At 41.5% G+C, this 18,461-nt stretch overlaps 2 protein-coding genes across 3 annotated transcripts; one reads left to right on the top strand and one right to left on the bottom strand.

The window, feature by feature from the left end:
• On the top strand, positions 1–8,634 carry slc29a3 (solute carrier family 29 member 3). Of its 2 annotated transcripts, none has more exons than XM_006800843.3 (7): positions 1–409; positions 1,301–1,406; positions 1,500–1,912; positions 2,367–2,449; positions 3,929–4,155; positions 7,081–7,243; positions 7,554–8,634. In XM_006800843.3, exons 3-7 carry the CDS (start codon positions 1,583–1,585, stop codon positions 8,158–8,160), a joined length of 1,410 nt encoding a protein of 469 aa, XP_006800906.1. In that variant the 5' UTR covers positions 1–409; positions 1,301–1,406; positions 1,500–1,582; the 3' UTR covers positions 8,161–8,634. The 2 variants fall into 2 exon arrangements, with proteins under 2 accessions (XP_006800906.1, XP_006800905.1); XM_006800842.3 differs by having other exon boundaries at positions 1,243–1,406.
• Positions 8,635–9,452: 818 nt separating this feature from the next.
• psap (prosaposin) lies at positions 9,453–17,793 on the bottom strand. Its single transcript, XM_006800841.3, has 14 exons — positions 17,638–17,793; positions 14,359–14,492; positions 14,099–14,173; positions 13,863–13,988; positions 12,984–13,199; positions 12,761–12,904; positions 12,588–12,644; positions 11,608–11,775; positions 11,374–11,466; positions 11,071–11,254; positions 10,750–10,913; positions 10,582–10,662; positions 10,235–10,342; positions 9,453–10,087 (listed from the first exon to the last, which is right to left on the bottom strand). Exons 1-14 carry the CDS (start codon positions 17,669–17,671, stop codon positions 10,052–10,054), a joined length of 1,620 nt encoding a protein of 539 aa, XP_006800904.2. The 5' UTR covers positions 17,672–17,793; the 3' UTR covers positions 9,453–10,051.
• Positions 17,794–18,461: the final 668 nt, after the last annotated feature.

Below are 18,461 nucleotides of genomic sequence, written 5' to 3'. Positions count from 1 at the left end.
CTCTATAGCTGTTGAGGTCCTTGGGGCGTGAAGTCTTTGGCACTGGTACAACACAGGATGTTTTCCAGAGATGTGGGACTCTCCCCAGCCTCAGGATCAGGTTGAAGAGGTGCTCCATCACCCCACACAGTTGGTCTGCGCAGGAAATCCTTTTCAAACATATTTTGAAATGCCTCCGAGTTTTATACATATAAGCGTAACTCGGCGATATTTTATTTTGCCACTTTGTAAAATAATATGGTTTGAATCAGCTAGTGATCGTTTTAAATATTTACGGATTTAACTTTGAAGACACCGGAAATGATGTTGCTGTTGTTGTCAGCCCTGGTCAGCTGACCAGAGTTTTTGAGGCGGTCCATTAAGCGCCAAGGAAAGGCAGAAGCAACAGCGAAGGAGTCCACAGAGAAAGGTACATTTAAAATATTTTTACTTGAGCTACAGTTTGTATGGGTCGAGAAGGTTGCTCACGTTTCTTTTTGCACTTAGCTAGCATCTATTGTTAGGTCATGTGTAAGCGTTAACGAATAAAAGACAGCTTTTCGCCATTAACGACCCTTAAAATGAAGAGTGCCAACAAAAGAGCTGAATAATTTTACAATGAACACCGGGAGTCGTAAAAACTGCTGCTAGCAGCATACTTTGTTAAAAGAAGCTGTTTTTACTTACTGTTACTATTGCTTTTTCGTGCGTAAGCATCACGTGAATATTTGTTCCTCATCAGCACATCACGATTTTAAGATGCAAAGTCAGCTATGTCCTTTCACGTCAGTCGCCTTTAATGACCTGCTTTTTGACGTGATAAAGCCGTGCTAGTTTGAACCTGCTTTGTTTCGTTTGTCTGTTCCTGCCTGCGGTGTTCAAACACTCCAGGCAGCCGTCTGTTCTGGTCTCATGAGCGGTGCTGCTCGCATCACTTGCCACTTATTTTTAGCGTCTTTCATGTGATACTTTACTTTTTAAGAAAGAGTGGAGACGCTTTATAAAATTGCCGAAAGCCAGTATTATGGTTCAACAAGAACATGCCCTAATATGATAATTGACATAAATGCTGACTTTTCCTTCTGATGGAGCATTTAGTTGTGGGTTCAAATCCGTAGTTGCAGTGGCCCATTAAGAAATGACATTGGTCTCCTTTGACAGTCCACAGCAGGTCACGATGTCTATTTACTGTGAATGTTTACCTACCGTACTGTGGTGACAAAATATACTTATATATGTTTTTATTTCTTACATATTATAAAGAAACAGATGTGGAAGATGCAAGACCACCTCCAACACTGAATGAAATTGATCATGTCAGGTGGCTGATTCACCGGAATTTCTGTCAGCGTCAGTGACCTCTCCAGATTATGGGCTCCGAGCAAACGTGGTTGTCTTTTCCCATCTGTGGACAAGTTCTAATAAAAGTAAGCATGTATATATATGTTATAACAATATAATGTCAGTTCCTCGGTGAACTTGTTTTGTTCTCATATTTTTCTTCTTCTCCTCCTCCACAGCTTTCTGTTTAAAACTTCCTGCCTTAGTGCTCTTCACTTTTGCAACCTTCGCTTTGTGAGTGTCCGGCACGCAGTCTGTGGAAATGGACGGTACAGGACCTGTGCACCCCAGTCTTAACTCATCATATCTTTCTAATGCACTTGGTAACCATGATGAATCTGATGAGGAAGACGAAGAGAGCGAAGACCATAGCCTCTCTGCGTCTCTTCTTCCCCCAAATTCCCCACCACCTTTGGCTGTGCGCTACAGTCCAGAGGACTCGTACTATTTGGTGTACATCATTTTCTTTCTGATGGGCATTGGATCCCTGCTGCCTTGGAACTTCTTCATAACAGCTAAACACTACTGGCTCTATAAACTTAGCAACGACACTCATCACAGCGGCAACGAGGAGCAGCATTCAGACCTCAGTGTGAGTGCTTAACGCAGCGTGATATGCATGTTTTTCACAGGAAGAAGCGCATCTGGGCAATTCTGCATGCTTGTGACATGAAGCTGTTGCAACCCCGTCTGGGATCATATGACTTGCTGTCTTTTTGCATCTCATTGAAATCGATTGCAGCTTGCTCCCAGGCATTGTGGAATTTGTTCATTTGTTCTCGCTCATGGTGACACTTGTATGCATTAATGTGTAAGAAAAACATAAAGCAAACTGCCATTAAGTCTTGATTAATTTTTGATTTTGCAAGATAAACACTTGCTTAGACTTGGAGGAAATGGCTATTACAGATTTATTTATTCGTTTCACCCTCCCCTTTCACTTCCTTTTTCTTTCGTGTGTCAGATGCCATATGCATACATAACTCTCTGCTTTTATTCAAGTGAATACTGAGCAAAAATATTTTCTTTTATCTCTCTGTTCACAGGATTACTTTGAAAGTTATCTGTCCTTGGCCTCCACTGTGCCCTCTGTGTTGTGTCTGATCCTCAACTACGTTTTCGTTAACAGGTTAGCTCCCCATACACACACACAGGTCAGTCCTCTCTGAGAGTTTTCTGTCTTTCACAGTTCAGCCTTGCTGTTCGGTTACTGGATGATTGGACGGTACAATGTCACATTTGTCCTGTCTAGGTTCTTAAAGGACAGGGCAGAGGTGATCTAATTTCTGTTAGAACATTTGATCTAGTGTGTCTCTTCACCCTCTCTCTGGATTTTTGTTCAGCTGTGTTTATTATTGGGTGGATAATTAAAGGCTAGCTGTGTCACATTAGGCCAGACTGCGTGTGTGCGTAATAGTTTATAGCATGTTTAAACAACACAACAAAAGAAAAAAAAAAAGTAAACCCATTGTGAACGGTCAAATGAGGATACATGTGACTTTTGCATCACTTTGGATGACTCTGTGCTCTTGCCAGCCAGTACAATTCAGCCTCTACGCACATTTCTCAGGGAGATGGGTCACTTGACCAGAGGGTTTTACCATGGTAGCCTTGTGGATGGGTTCTGATAAATGGGGCCTTTTTGAGAGAACCTCAAATTTGGGGTGAAATCTGGTCAAGTGAAGTTGCCTTTCTCCCTTGTTCTCTTTGTCGTTTACTTCCAACTCTGATGGTTTCTCCTGCTCATGAACTTGAAAACAGTTACAGTGCTGTGGAAAAGCATTTTTCCCTTCCTGATTTCTTGGGGGTTTTTGGTTGTTGGTGTTTTGTTTGTTTTTTTTGGCATATTCATCACATTGACATGTTTCAGATCACCAATATTAGTTTTTACATTCTCGTTTCATTTCAACCCCTACACAGTTTCTCAGGGCGATGCATCACTTGACCAAGGAGGAAACCACTGCTGGCCAAAAACAACACGAAGGCCCGTCTCACATTTTGCCAAAAAACATCTTGAAATCTTTCTGTGAACTAACTAGACAAAAGTTGAACTTTTTGGAAGGTTTCAGTCCCGCTACATCTGACATTAAACTAACACAGCATTTCATGAAAATAACAACATATCAACAGTCAAACAGTGTAATGTGATGGTCTCTGGTTGCTTTAGAACCTGGACAGTTTGTTGTAATTGTTGAGACCATGAATTTGTCTCTCTACCTGTAACTGGAAAATGTCCAGTAATTAGTTCAGTCCTGAAGCTCAGGCTCACTTGAGTTATGTAGCAGGACATTGAGCCGAAACACACTAGCAATTAAGTTTTTTTTTTTTTTTGTTTATGTTATTTTCCTTTAATTAATATAATAATCATTTACAAACTGTATTATGGATCTTCTTTGATTATCTTTGGACGAATATTAAAATTTTGTTGATCTGAAACATATAAGTGTCATATATGCTCCAAAGAGCTTAAAGACTGGGCTGTTAGAGCGCTATATGAAGGAAAATGTAAAAGCTGATTTGACATCCATGTTTACTTTTGTAAACCCAATTATGTTAACAGAGCTCAAAGATCTTTCTGCCTAATCCCAGTATGTGTTTGTGTGCATAGGGTGTCTTCAAGAATTCGAATCCTATCATCGCTGTTTGTGATCCTGTTTGTGTTCGCGGTGACCACAGCACTGGTGAAGGTGGACACGTCAAACCACAGGATGGGATTCTTAGTCGTCACACTGGTCAGTGTGGCCGTAGTCAGCGGAGCCTCCAACATCTTCTATGGTAGCATTTTCGGGATCAGTGGCCACTTTCCCATGAGGATCTCTCAGGCCCTCATATCAGGTAGAGATCTTATTCAAGTCAAGTTAGAGATGTCTTTTGTTGACACTGGTGGCTTTTATTAAAGTGCACGCTCACAAATATTTTCTCATGTTTTCAAATCCTGATTATGTGCTGCTTCATGAAGATGATTTCACTGTATGTAGTAACTTCTTACGTCACATTGTACGAGTATAGTTTCAGTTTTATTTGTCATATGCAAGTTAGCACAGGGTCAACATTGCAATGAAATGTGTTTGACGAGCAGCAGTCACTCAGCAGCATGGTACAGTAGAAGAAAATATAATATAATAAAAATAAATAAATAGAAAAATAGTAAAGAGCAAAATATTAGAGAGATGTGGTAAAAGAGAAAAGATGACTAAATATATATGTATCTATAAATATAAATATATATACACTAGTGATTAAATAAGAATCTTGAAAAGAAATATGACGGGAGGGCAGATGGGATATTGCACAGGAATGAGCAGCAGAAAATTACAATATTGCACTTAACACTTAACAATAAAGTGGAGTGACCAGTGCAGATTAAACAGAGTACTTGTGAAGCTGCAGGGTAGCTTCTGAGTGCGTCCTGTGGACTGTGTTGTGTTTGTTTAAGTGTTGAGGTGTCGTATGGCTTGGTGGTAAAAACTGTTTTTTAAGTCTTGTAGTCCGAGCAGACAGACTCCTGTAACGGTAACAAGGAGAACAGCTGATGTGCTGGGTGGCTCTGGTCCTTGATGATGCTGTGTGCTTTACGGAGGCATCGCTGGAGATAAATGTCCTGAATGGCAGGAAGCCTTGTGCCAGTGATGTGCTCTGCTGCCTTCACCACCCTCTGTAGTGATTTACGCCTGCTGGCAGAGCAGCTTCCGTACCAAACTGTAATGCAGCTCGTCAGCAAGCTCTCGATTGCACACCTTTAGAAATTTGAGGTGACGTTGGCGTTCGTGCCAAACTTCCTCAGCCTCCTCAGGAAGTAAAGCCGCTGGCGAGCTTTCCTGATAGCAGTGTCTGTGTGAAGGGTCCAGGAGAAGTCCTTGTGATGTTGACTCCAAGGAATTTGAAGCTGCTGACCCTTTCGACCTTGACACCGTTGATGTGGATGGGCTGGTGTTCCCTGACTTGCCGTTTCCGGTAGTCCACTATCATTTCTCTAGTTTTGCTGATGTTGAGAGTCAGGTTATTTTCCAGACACCACTCGTACAGTGCCATCACCTCCTCTCTATAGGCCGTCTCATCGTTGTCTGTGATGAGGCCTATGATGGTTGTGTCATCCGCAAACTTGATGATGATGTTGGACTCGTGTTTAGCAACACAGTCGTGTGTGAACAGGGAATATAGGAGGGGGCTAAGCACACAACCCTGTGGCGTACCTGTGTTTAAGATGAGTGATGAGGAGGTGTGCTTACCAACTCTCACCACCTGGGGCCTGTTTGTGAGGAAGTTTAGAATCCATCTGCAGGTTGGTGTTCCCAGCCCAAGGTCGACGAGCTTCGTGGCAAGTTTTGAGGGGATGATGGTGTTAAATGCCGAGCTGTAGTCGATGAAGAGCATCCTTGCATATGTATTCCCTTTTTCCAGGTGAGTGAGGGTGGTGTGCGTTGCCAGGGCGATGGCATCCTCTGTGGCTCTGTTTGTCCGATAGGCAAACTGAAGAGGGTCCAGTGTGTCAGGGAGGGAGGAGCAGATGTGACCTTTGACCAGCCGCTCCAGGCACTTCATGATGACTGATGTCAGTGCAACAGGACGGTAGTCATTCAGACAGGAGACCACTGATTTTCTGGGAACGGGAATGATGGTGGATGCTTTGAGGGACGTGGGGACCACTGACTGCCTCAGGGAGAGGTTGAAGATGTTGGTGAACACCTCTGCCAGCTCGTCTGCACACACTCTGAGTAGCCGGCCTGGGATGCCGTCCGGTCCTGGAGCTTTGTGAAGATTGACCTTTTTAAAAGTCCATCTCACTGCTTCTGTTTTCAGAGTTAAAGTTGCAGCCTCACTGTCCTCCTGAGGGTAGAGGATCTGCTCTCTGTTGTCTGCGTCAAAACGAGCATAGAAGTTGTTAAGCTCATCTGCGAGAGATGCAGTGGGCTGAACACTGCCTGTGTTGTCCTTCTTGTAGTCAGTGATGCAGCTACCAGTCGCCTGGTGTCAAAGCTGTGGTAGCTGGACTCCATTTTGTTCCTGTAGTCCTTTCTGGCCTTTTTTATGGACTTTCAGAGGTCGTACCTGGCTGCTTTATATGCATCAGCATCCCCGGAGTCAAAGGCAGAGGTCCGTACTTTTAGCTTGGCGCGAACATCTTTATTTACCCAGGGTTTCTGATTTGGATATATGCGGACAGTGGTTTTTGTGATGGTATCATCCATGCACTTTCCAATATATCCAATGACAGAGTCTGTGAGTTCATTGATGTTGCCGTCAGCTGCATCCACAAATATCTGCCAGTCAGTTGTCTCAAAGCAGTCCTGCAGGACCTCCTCAGCCTCACTGTCCCATTTGTAAATAACCCTGGAAGCTGGTTTTTCCTGTTTCAGTCTTTGTCTGTATGCAGGCAGCAGCAGTATGGAACAATGGTCTGCCTTACCAAAATCTGGGCAGGGGAGGGGTTTGTAGCACTTTTTGAATGGAGTGTAACAATGGTCCAATGTTTGATCACCTCTTGTGGGGAAGGAGATGTGCTGATAGTATTTGGAGAGAACCTTCTTCATGTTGGCTCTGTTGAAGTCTCCTAGCATAGCATCTTATAGTAAAGATTAAGAATTTGGGATGCTGGGATGCTGGATCACTGCCTCTCTTTCTCATTTCCTTTCAACCTGCTTTCTAATAAAGCTTATAACATTTAAAAAGAAAACAAACAAACAATCAATTTAAAGAGGCAACAATGCAAGACTTTTATCTACTGCACAATACTTAAACCAAGCTCCTTTTCTGCTTCAGGTCAGGCTATGGGAGGTACACTGAGTGCTTTAGCCTCAATAGCGGACCTAGCCATAGCTAAGGATGTGACAAACAGCGCTCTGGTCTATTTCCTCACGGCGGATGTCTTCATTCTGCTTTGCATCATCACATATTTGCTGTTGCCCAGGCTGGCATATTCAAGGTCAGTAGTTCTGGTTTCCATGTGGTTAAATACACCACCAACCACATCTGTATTTTGAACGTACAAATGTGCTTTTGTGTAGTTTATATCATTATTTGTGATTTCACCTGAACCAGTGTTCGTGTCATACACAGGGTGGGTTTAAAAACCCCTCAAAACAATTATTAAATTAACCTGACTGTCATTTTGTCCATATTGTATTTTTAGTTAATGCATTAAATGCATGTGAAATAAATGTATTTAATGATGAAGCAACTATAAATCAATAATAATAACAAACCTGTTCCAATTCACCATTTTTATGCTTTAGACACTACATGGCATGCAGTAGTCCAGGTGGGATGAGCGAGGATGAAGGTGCTGGAAACAAAACCCCACCTCTGCGACCCATCCTTAGGAAGATTTGGCTGCTCGGACTGAGTGTCTTCTATGTCTTTTCTGTCTCCATCATGGTATTCCCTGCTGTATCCTCAGGAATACAGTCTGTTAACAAGGATAGTGGCAGCCCCTGGACAACCGCTTACTTTGTGCCTCTTAGCTGTTTCCTCCTGTACAACGTAGCAGATTTATTTGGCAGGATGGCCACAGCCTGGCTGCAGGTCCCTGGTCCCACAAGTAAAGTCCTGCCTGTGCTGGTGCTGTGTCGCTCCGTTATGGTACCACTCCTCATGCTCTGTAACTACCAGCCAAGGGATCACCTCCTTACGGTAGTGTTCAATCATGATGCGTATCCGGTGCTCTTTAACTCCCTGCTGGGTCTCTCTAATGGCTACTTAGGCACACTGCCAATGATCTACGGCCCAAAGGTGGTACATCGAGAGCTGGCAGAGGCCACAGGAGTGATCATGTCTTTCTTTCTCGCTCTGGGACTGGCTGTTGGATCTGCATTGTCTGTGCTCATCGTGCACTATATCTGATCAGGCTGGTACACAGTAACCTGGTCATGTTCAGGTGAATCAGAACTGCAGCATGCACCAGTAAAGTCAGGTATCTGCTCAGGGGGAGTTGCCAATAAGCTTTTCACTTGACCAACATGCCTTAATTTCTTTATACCTCGCATTAATATGTTTACATTTATGAAGTGATTTGCAATCACAACTGATTTTAAAATTGTAATTTGTAAATCAGATGACAATTTTGGAGTACTCAGTAAATTGTAAAAATGACATTTACTCTTTTTTTAAAAATAAGGCTTTGGGTGAAAATACTTGGTTAAAGGATTTCGAACATGTGGCTTGATCCTGTCTACCTGCTATAAACCTCGACACGTTTTGATGAACAGTTTTAAAAAAAAATCTACATGCTGTGGTTTGCCTTCTCACAGTATTGCTGTACTACATTACTACTGGCTGTATTGATGGACAACAAATAAAGCTCTGGGAGAGGTTTTATTTGTGAGGATCATTAGTTTTTAATAAGTACACCATTGTCTTGTCAGAGACAGTTCCATACTTTCCTCGCAGCTTCTTTAATCTGAGTCTCTAGCATTTTTTTCAGGTTGCAGCAGACAGCACACAAAGCTTTAGAGCAGAGCTGATCGAGTGCAGCAGCAAAGAATAGGCCCAGCAAAGACTCAAACACCCACTGGATGGTGTGTATATTGGACTTTATTTGTATTGCTATCAAGTTTTACACCTTTTCCTACTAATAAACACTTTCCCTCCACTGAGACAGGTTTTCCTGTTTTGTTTTTTCCACAAGATATTTTGCTTTTAACAATGTGTCCCTAGTGGGGGTTTGAATTAAACTTTCTACTGTACAGGATAGTCTGGGCATTGGGTTACCAGAACTGTTCTCCACTAATTTTAACCATTTATTACTGCAGCAATTTTTTATCATGTAGAAAAACAGACTGAAATTGGATTCTTAAAGATATCTCAGCAATTAAATGTGTAAGCATCTTTTTACAGGTTCAGTCCACACAACACCATCTAATAATCAGAAGGTTGGAGTTTCGATCCCTAGCTGCTCCAGTCTGCATGCTAAATTTCCTTGGGCAAGATACTAAATGTCACTTTGATGGATCCACTGGAGTGTGAACATTAGAAAGCATTAAAAGTAAAGGACTTGTATAAATGAGGAATGCTGTGTGAAGATTTGGGTGCTAAGGCTGAGTAGAAAAGCGCTATATAAGAACCAGTCCTTTCACCATAGTAAGTTTGAGGGAAATTCCAGTCACAATACAAGGGGAAAAAAAACAAACAAACAATAGATTGGGAATCGCTTTATTTGTTAAAAAGTTTGCACTGTAACAATTACCTCAGCGTTTCAAGCAGACATTTAATTCTGAGAAGTTTTTAGTGCATTAGAAGCACACAGATTTACAAACAGTTAAAGAGTGAACTCAAATTACACTCTGATTAACCTCCAGTGTCAGCTCATAAAAACAACGAATCTCTCTACAAAATATAAATGTTTCAGAGAAATTTATTACTGCCAATTTACAGATTAACTAATGAACTGAATCATTTGTATTTGCAAAAAGTACTACCATAGAGAAAGCAAATGTGAAAATTCTTCTCGTTCTTATTTTCACCTCTCCCAGTAAGAAAAACCAAGTGCAACTCAAACGATGCCAATTTGAAAAAGCAGACAGTGAAGCAATTGTGTGCCACTATACATGTAATTACTCCCTGCCCATTAATCCAATACTTCGTTGGAGGGGGAAAAGAAGAAAACACTAGTCCCTTTCCACCATAACATCATTTAAAATATCAAAGTTAATTTAAACACAAAAATGAACAGTGGGATGCAGCACTAGAGTATTTCTGTTGAATTCCCTACAGGTCAGTTTGTATGGGTCGTCCTCTATACCCACACATGGCGTTGGCAATGAGCCACGGCCTGAAAGACAAAAACAAGTGGTTGGAGAGACGTATTAGAGTAAGGTTGAGCTTAAACAGTTTACAATCACAGTTCCAGTGGCATTATGACACCAAATGGTTAATAAGAAACTCAAAAATATGTTTAATCAAATTTCAAACTACTCACATTGCACTGTTGTGCGGTCTCCATGTTCTTGCACCAGAATGAAGGTCCCCAGCTGCACTGCTCTGTCCCCAGCAGTCTGTGTGCAGCACCAGGGCAGGCTCCCAATTTCTAGAACACACGCAAATAAACCTCAGATGTTAAAAACTAAGCTGCAGGTATGCAGTTTAAGCCATAACAATCTCATTTACTGCTAATGACCAAAAATGTTTACATTTCAGCATTCAATGTAAGCTGTATGGTTTTTGGAGTTAAAAACATTCCCATTTCAAGGTTTAATCCTTTAAAAGTCCAGTGAAACATACTACCAGTTAACTTTATTATCATTTTGAAATAAGTAATCCTTTTACCATGCACACAAAGTCTGGGTCAAGCATCTCGAGCAGCAGCTGGACAAGAATTGGCTCATACTGTTGAACCAACTGGTCACACTGTTGACAAACCACAGTTAAAATGTAAGGGTGTCACATGAGGACAGGTAAAAGAGTTCCACAAGATTAATTAGCACATCTACTCACCTCAGTCTTGTAAGAGTCAGGCAGAAAGTTGCATACTTTTCTCACAGCTTCCTCAATCTCAGCCTCTGTTGCATTCTTCTCCAGGATGCCGTCGATGTAACTGACTGCAGCTTTACACACCTCACAGTAGCCTCCGACCTTAAAGCGGGGCTTGTCAAGTGCAACTGTGAAACAGTTTTAGGAGTGATTATCCATCCATGTATTTAAATGCTTAAATGTTTAGCCCTGCAACAGCCCGGCAATCTGTCCAGCGCTGCCTCTTGCCTTAGGGTAGCTAGGATAGGCTCCAGCTAGCTAAAGCTCTGAAGACTAAGAACTTACCAACATATGCACGTCCTTGACCACTGCAAAGTCCCAGCACTGTGCAGACAGTTTTGGGATCAGCCTCCTGCACAAGCAGATCAATGATAGCCTGACCATATGTCTCAATCAGATCTTTGCACTGGGAACTCAAAGAGGAGGGCAGGATTGAGCACACTTGCTCCACAGCGTGAATAATCTCCTCCTGCACAGGACAAACAGGTTAGTCGGTCAGCAGAGCAAACCACACCAGTATTATGTTGGCAGCAGTTTGTAGCTTATTTTTATGATCATACTGGACATATTAAGTGTTACACAGCCCACCTCTGTAGAATGTTGCTGCAACATGCTCTCCAACTGTTTCATCACATACTCGCAGACGGTACAGGTTGGGGAATCACGGACACGGACCATGGGCTGGACACAGGGTATGGCTCATTAGCATGTGCAATATACTGCTATACAACCATTCTTTAATTATCTTTTTTTTTTAAACTAAAATAAATATCAAATACAAAAATCAAGATTAACCACTGTACACTATCCAACATACTATACCTTGCCAGACGTTTCTGCAGCAGAGTCTACCTTAGTGGCAGGGAAAAGCTTGGCGGCAGGGAAAACCTTGGCGGCGGGCACAGTCTTAGCGGCCTGAAGTGTCATCATGGGAATGGATTTCTTCATTCCAGTACAAAAGCCAACAAAGGCACAGATTTCTCTGGGTTGCTGAGGAAGAAAGCCACACAATTACTCAGGATTAAAAGCCAAAGTTTGTTTTGTTTTTGTAAGTAATTTAAAAGTAAAATTTCATGCTGAAAGCATAAAAGTTCCACATTGCCACCATGCAATATGCAGGAGTTTTTATGCACATACACCTACTACATCTTTGTTTTACCAGCACACACACACTGCAACACACACACACACTCATGGTGACACAAACTGTCATTTCACGTGCAGCATGAAGAACCAGGAAAGACCGGTGCAGCTCATAGCTGACTTAATTCTGTAAACTAACATAACCTAGGCACATATCACAAGAACCAAGTAAACTGCATGCTCTGACTGTGGCCCTACTCCATAGTGTTCAAACAGGCACCAAAGTGTCAGGTCATTAACCAAACAAGCCCAGTGTTCAAAAAAAGTATAATTAGACCATCATTCGCACGTGTCTCAAGAGCTAAGGGTTAAAAGGCTACAGGCTGAACACAGAATGACCTACCTGTTCCTGGGGAGCAGCATACAAAACCCAGAGTAGGAGAAAACAGAGCAAAAAGACATGAATGGAGAGGAGAAAAGTAACAAAGGAACACAGGCGAAAAACAAACAAAGTAAGAAGATAAAATTTGAAAAGAGCACAAGCGAACATGACCAAGTTTAAGTCAGCAGACCAGGTGGTGCTGTTCTACAAAAATGTCTTGCTGCATTTGCTTCTAAGCTTAAGTACTACAATGAAATAACTATTAAAGCCACATTGTAGCTTCAAAAAGTCAAACAGAAGGTTAAAGCACATCATCAAAAGGAACCAGAAGACTCACCATAGACATGAGCTGCTGAACAACCAGGGTTCCATACTGGCTAACATATTGCTTACACTGCAAAGACAGAAGTATAGGTATTAGAAAAGCTTTGTTTTTCTCCCTCCTGGGTGTGGTGAAGAAACCCACACGTGGGATCCCACGTGTAAATATCCCACACGTGGGATATTTACCTGGTCAGCCAAGCCTGGCCCCAGCATATCACACTGCTTCTCAATATTCTCAATGAGAGAGTCGATAAATGAAGAATTGGCTTTGGCCTCTGCCTGAGCATCAGTCAGTAGTTTGATGCAGTCCTGGCACACTGTATCAGTTTCCTACAAGAAAGACAGGCAAGTTTCAGTGCCAAATAAAGAGTACACTTAACAGCAGGTGTTGAGGAAATTTCAAGCTTACCTGCTTTGGAGACTCTTGTTTGGGAGCCTCCTCTTTGGGGTTCTCCAGAGGATAAAGGAGCCCGGGCACATTGAAGAGGAAGGGAGACACTTGCTGGGAAAGGTCAACCTGAGGTATTTCATTGGACAAGAGCTGCTGCTGGGCCTGAACCTTAGCCAGGGCTGCCTGCTGTGACTGACAGAGTCCCATGGCTCCACACACCACGCCAGGATCATCCTAATAAACACAACTTCATATTACTTTCAATACCTTCCCCATTTTAAACTCCCTTTGACCAAAACACTTTGCTTCCCACACACATTAGCCTAAAGAGAAGTGAAATCATTTAAGTCAACCGCGCTTAAATTTAAAAAAAAAAAAAAGTCTGCATTTCCTGTGTAGTATTTACTAAACCATTTACTGGTTTAGTAAATACTAAATGGAGTCTCCTTTTTCCCCCCAAGAATGCTGTAGCAGGTGTGCGTTAAGACAACTATACTAAATGCTCCTAGTCATGGGTTTAGTATTGCACAATGACTACTCTGTTCCCATTTAGACTTAAAACTCATTTCCCCATCAATAGGCCTTTTTAAGCTGGGTGCACTCTGGTCACACAACCACTTCTGTTTCCCTTTAGAAAGAAAGAAGTAACAGATGGGATATTTACTTACAGTCTTAATAAGAGCAGAATGATAAATGCACAGACAAAGCAAACGACGTTTAAAAGAATCTATGGGTTATATTTGAAAGCATTCAATATGGTTCAAAATGTAAACCTTATGACAGTATAACTCTAAGGCAAACTCAATAATGAATGTTTTTTCTGTCCAAATGCTAAAAGCCCAGATGGCCGCCTATATTTAAAGTTAAAGCTTGCACAAACAGATTCAAGAAGCTCACCAGTTCTCCCTTGATGATTCCCATGAGAATGGGGAAGTAGTCATCCACCCTCTCTTTGCACTCTTTACTCAAATCTTGATCAGGGATGAGCTGGCAGGCCTTCTCCAGGTACCCTAGGATCTCAGCCTGCAGTCACAGAAATATGCAAATATCAATGTTTCAATCTTAGTGTGGTTGCAGGAAACTCTTATTAAAAAAAAAAGAAAAAAAACAAGTTGTGGATCTTTTGGCCTTACCTCAGTGGCATTCTCCTTCAGTACTTGCCCAACCACAGTCAGAACCTCTTTACACAGCTCACATGGCACAGATTTCTGAAACCAGAGAATTGAGTGTGTACATAAAAAGCTGCTAAAAAAATGTTTTAAGTAAACCAAAGCTCCCAATACAAAAAAAAAAACAATTCATATTTGCCTAACTACACATTTCAATGTAGGAGAAAGCATAACAGAACAGTTTGCCATTTGGGGAATTAAAAAAATATATACAGGTCACTCACCATCTGGGGCTTGTTCCACACATTCTGCTGGCAGTGAGTCACAGCTCCACACAGAGATGCAGTTTTCACATTGTTACACCAGTAGGGGGGGCCACGAGCACACTGCTCAGTGCCCAGCAGAGGAGTTGCCACCGCTGTGAAGACGACAAAGAGTCATGCTTTGACGGACAATTTATACTTTTGTGTTAAATCATCACCTCAAACCAAGGAATACTGATGATAGTAGCAACATGAGTGCTCACGAATGTAAGCAAATTCCTGGACGGAGATAACTTTAGCTATCAGAATGGACGTGAGGGAATGTACAAAGAAGTGGAAGAACTTGAGGGACAAATATATTTGCCTCTGTGGTGGGAGGATAAAAATATGACTACAATAAAGAGTGGGGACTCTGGGGCAAAAAAAAAAGAAAAAAGAAATATATTATAATATAAATATATATTATATTTGGTGTCAGCCATGACACCAAATATAAAACTAGGACAACCTCTGACAGGCAACAGTGTCAGACACCACTTACATAGGTTACATCTTTACAGAGATTCACTGCAGAAATCTAAAGCAGCAGTTACAGAGAGATCAAAAAGCAATTGCATAACAAAACCATATTCCTCGGCAAGTTCACCACTGCTTTATATGACAGCAATGGAAACCGATACATTTGTTTTTCAGAGTTGTCATTTTCTTCTTTTAGGTTATACTTCAACTATGTTTAAAGTTTTAAAATAGGCTAAACTAGCTCGGTTAGACCAAAAATAGAAAGTATGACTTTATCAAGCAGGACTCTTCATACCACAGAAAGGAAATTCAAGGCCAACTTCCTCAACTGAAAGTATGATTTCAATAAGACACTGCCCTGCAGATTTAATTTTAAACAACTCTGTAAAGACGACAGGCAAAAGATCAGCTGTTAACCATGTCGGCTGAGTTCTAAGAGGTTTTTCAGAAAGTAGTGAGGGGTTTTTTGTTGTCGTTTTTTGTCTTGTGTTTCTATGGTGTATTGATAGTCATGTGCTTTTTGTGCTGAGGTTTTTTTTCTGTTATCAAACTGTTCCCCTCCCTAGGAGCGAAGTCTGAGTGGAGTTTTTTTCTCCTCCTCTCACCTCATGTTATGTATTTTCGTTGTTTGTTTCCTATCAGCCTACCTTTCTGACATGTCTCCCCAATGTGATGTTTGTGTAAAGTTGGTCAGAAGGTTCCTTTGTAAGTGCGCATGCGCCATTAGAGTGCTGCCTGCTGTAACCCTAATTTCCTTCTGGATTAATAAAGTATCCTGATTCTGAATCTTTACCTCAAGGTCCAATGAATTAGAAGCATAGAATTTTAACTCTAAAAAGAAGTTTAGTGATATTGTGGTATTTTTATTTGTAATTAACATTTAGTTTCGTAACAGCACCCTTGTCTCTCCATACTAATAAAGCTCACTTAAAACCAAGATAATTTACAAATCACTGAGGATTGTGGGTACCCAGCTATACTTTGCTAAGGTTTAACATTAGGGGGGGGGGGCTAAAACCCTATTAGCATGTCTATCTCTGGCATGACCACATCAGGGAAATTCAATTGCTCACTCGTGCATCACAATTGCAGAAGTAGGAATCGGGGGAGGTGGGTGAGGGGTTGTGTGTATAGCTCAATGCAAAAAAGAAGCCTTTACTGTTCTTCATGTTTGCTGAAGTGAAAAAGTGATGCAGGAAGGCATGTTTTGCATGCAGTGTTTCCCGTTTTGCCCATTAATGGTTGTGAAATGAAGATCCAAACTATCTGCATGTCACAAAACCTACATTTGAAAAATGTGACAAACTAAAAGTAAGCTTACACTCACTGATTATTGGATTTCAAGGCCAGTGAGCAGACTTGAGTGATAACAGCCAAGAATGTGCAACGAAGGACAGGCTGAACCAACAAACCTTCAATCACCAGCTACAGTGTATGCAGGGTCACATGCTTTTTATACAAAATGACAAGCTGTTCTGACGCAGACAACAGTAGAAATGGCCTGTTCTGCATTTTATGGCAAGAAAAAGTTTTACAGTAAGTCAACAAATTCTGTGTGACCTAAAAGCCTACATTTGGGTTTCTATAAAGCCAAGGAAAAAAAAGAAAGAAAGAAAAACAACAGAAAAACACTTGAGGTGAGTAATCACGATCACATGACACAGTAAAGCACAACAGGCTTTAAGCAGGATTCAGATTGGATTTTGCAATATCAGCATGTAACCTGCGGTATAAACCTGTTTAATGAGACAGGCTACACGGTTTTTGTGATGCAAACAACCAACTATCAGCAGAAAGTACACGACACATGTTAAACAATATGACTAAGCCCAAAACATGTGACATGCGGGAGTAGGAATGCTAATGCAGGAATGTGGATGTAAAAAACTGAAGTTAGTTTCACCTGGATTTCTGGGTGAAACCTAAGCAGTAACTACACAAAGCAAAGAAGTCTGTGTGTGAATAAAACAGCCCTGCCAATGGTCTGTAAGGAAACCAGGCTTCTGTCATGATAGTCCATAGTCCAAATGGCACATTTGGTTTCATTGCAGAAATAAACGGTTGGTATTGGTGACACAGTTTTATCACAATATAAGGATAAACCCATGAACACGACTCAAAGTGAAGCACAAGTATAGGTCCCGTTCCAAAATCCCCTAAAAGAAACAAAGACTGAAAAGAAAGTTTCAAATTCAACATTTCGGTGTGGGTGAAACGAAAGTGTTGCTTTAGCAGATCAAACGTAAACTTCCCCTTCAACATTACCAGTAGTCAACAAAGCACCAGCTACTGTACATAGCCTGGGCTAAACAGGGGTCTACAACAGTTAACTGACTGATCGGTTTTCTATTGTAGTGTTCTACCATATTTATACACGTAAACGCAATTTTTAGGTAACTGATGTAGCAACGTTAGTTAGCTGAAATAGCTAGTTAGCATTAGCTGAAAAGCTTGAGTTAGCACAGCTAAGGCCAACGGTAAAACAATAAACTTCAAAGTCACGCGGTTAAAGATTCACTTGACATCGCTTTAAATATGTCGATAAAACTTGTAGAATATTATTATTTATATATTATATACTGAAAACAAAATCCCAGGTTACTTTATTAATAAATAAAAAATAATTCCCGGTATACGCTTCCGCCTATTGATGTTAAAACGCACATAGTTACACAACCAAAAAGCTTGTTTTTATAGACCGACATCTGTCGAAATCAGGTGACCTATGGTGTTAAAAACGCACACACACACATATTATTTGTCTACTTCTGTTAATACTACCTGAGGACACCAAAAGAAGAGTTAGGAGCAGCATGACTGCGCTGTTTTCCGATCCTTGTGTTTGTGTTGGTTGTCGGAGAGGACTGACTGGAGAAGGGCGAGCACTGCAATGCAGAGCGCGAGGGTGTTGATGCCTTTATTGTTCACAGTCAGCTGATCGAAACATGTGACTCTCAGCCTACCATCATAGTACCTCGAAACGCCGATTGGGGTAGGGGAAATGCATGGTTTCTAAAGTGAGGGTTCCGTGGTGGGCCAAGAAAGTAGTCAACATTTTTTAGTTAATAAAGAATTTGAAGTTGAAAGTTAATCAAATAAATACATTTAGTTTTCATTGTTGAAATGTGGACAGAATATCGAGTAATCAAAATGTATGCATTTAAATTCTACATAAAAATTCCCCTCTTACCCCTGTGGGTGGGCCTATCGTTCAAGCTTGGGTCCTCTAGCAAAGGTCTGGGAGCTTGAGGGTCTTGCGCTCTTCTGGACGGAGATCTTGGATGTTGTTCCTGGAATCTGCTGGAGCCACTCGCCTAGCTTGCGTGTCACTGCACCGAGCACTCCGATTACCACTGGGGTCGCTGTTATCTTCACCCTCCACATCCTCTCGAGCTCTTGTCTGACCCCTCGTACTTGTCCAGCTTCTCATATTCCTTCTTCCTGATGTTGCTGTCATTAGGTAAAACTACATCTATCACTGTAGCCGTCTTCTTCTGCTTGTCCAACACTACAATGTCTGGTTGGTTAGCCATCACCAGTTTGTCTGTATCTGGAAGTCCCACAGCATCTTGGCTTGGTCATTCTCAAGGTCCCATTTTGACCTC

This window comes from Neolamprologus brichardi, chromosome 13 (assembly GCF_056152115.1).
Source record: "Neolamprologus brichardi isolate AB-2024 chromosome 13, ASM5615211v1, whole genome shotgun sequence".
In the NCBI taxonomy this organism is placed as follows: domain Eukaryota; kingdom Metazoa; phylum Chordata; class Actinopteri; order Cichliformes; family Cichlidae; genus Neolamprologus; species Neolamprologus brichardi.
The sequence above is the reverse complement of the archived record's forward strand: the minus strand, read 5'-3'. Positions and strand labels throughout refer to the sequence as shown.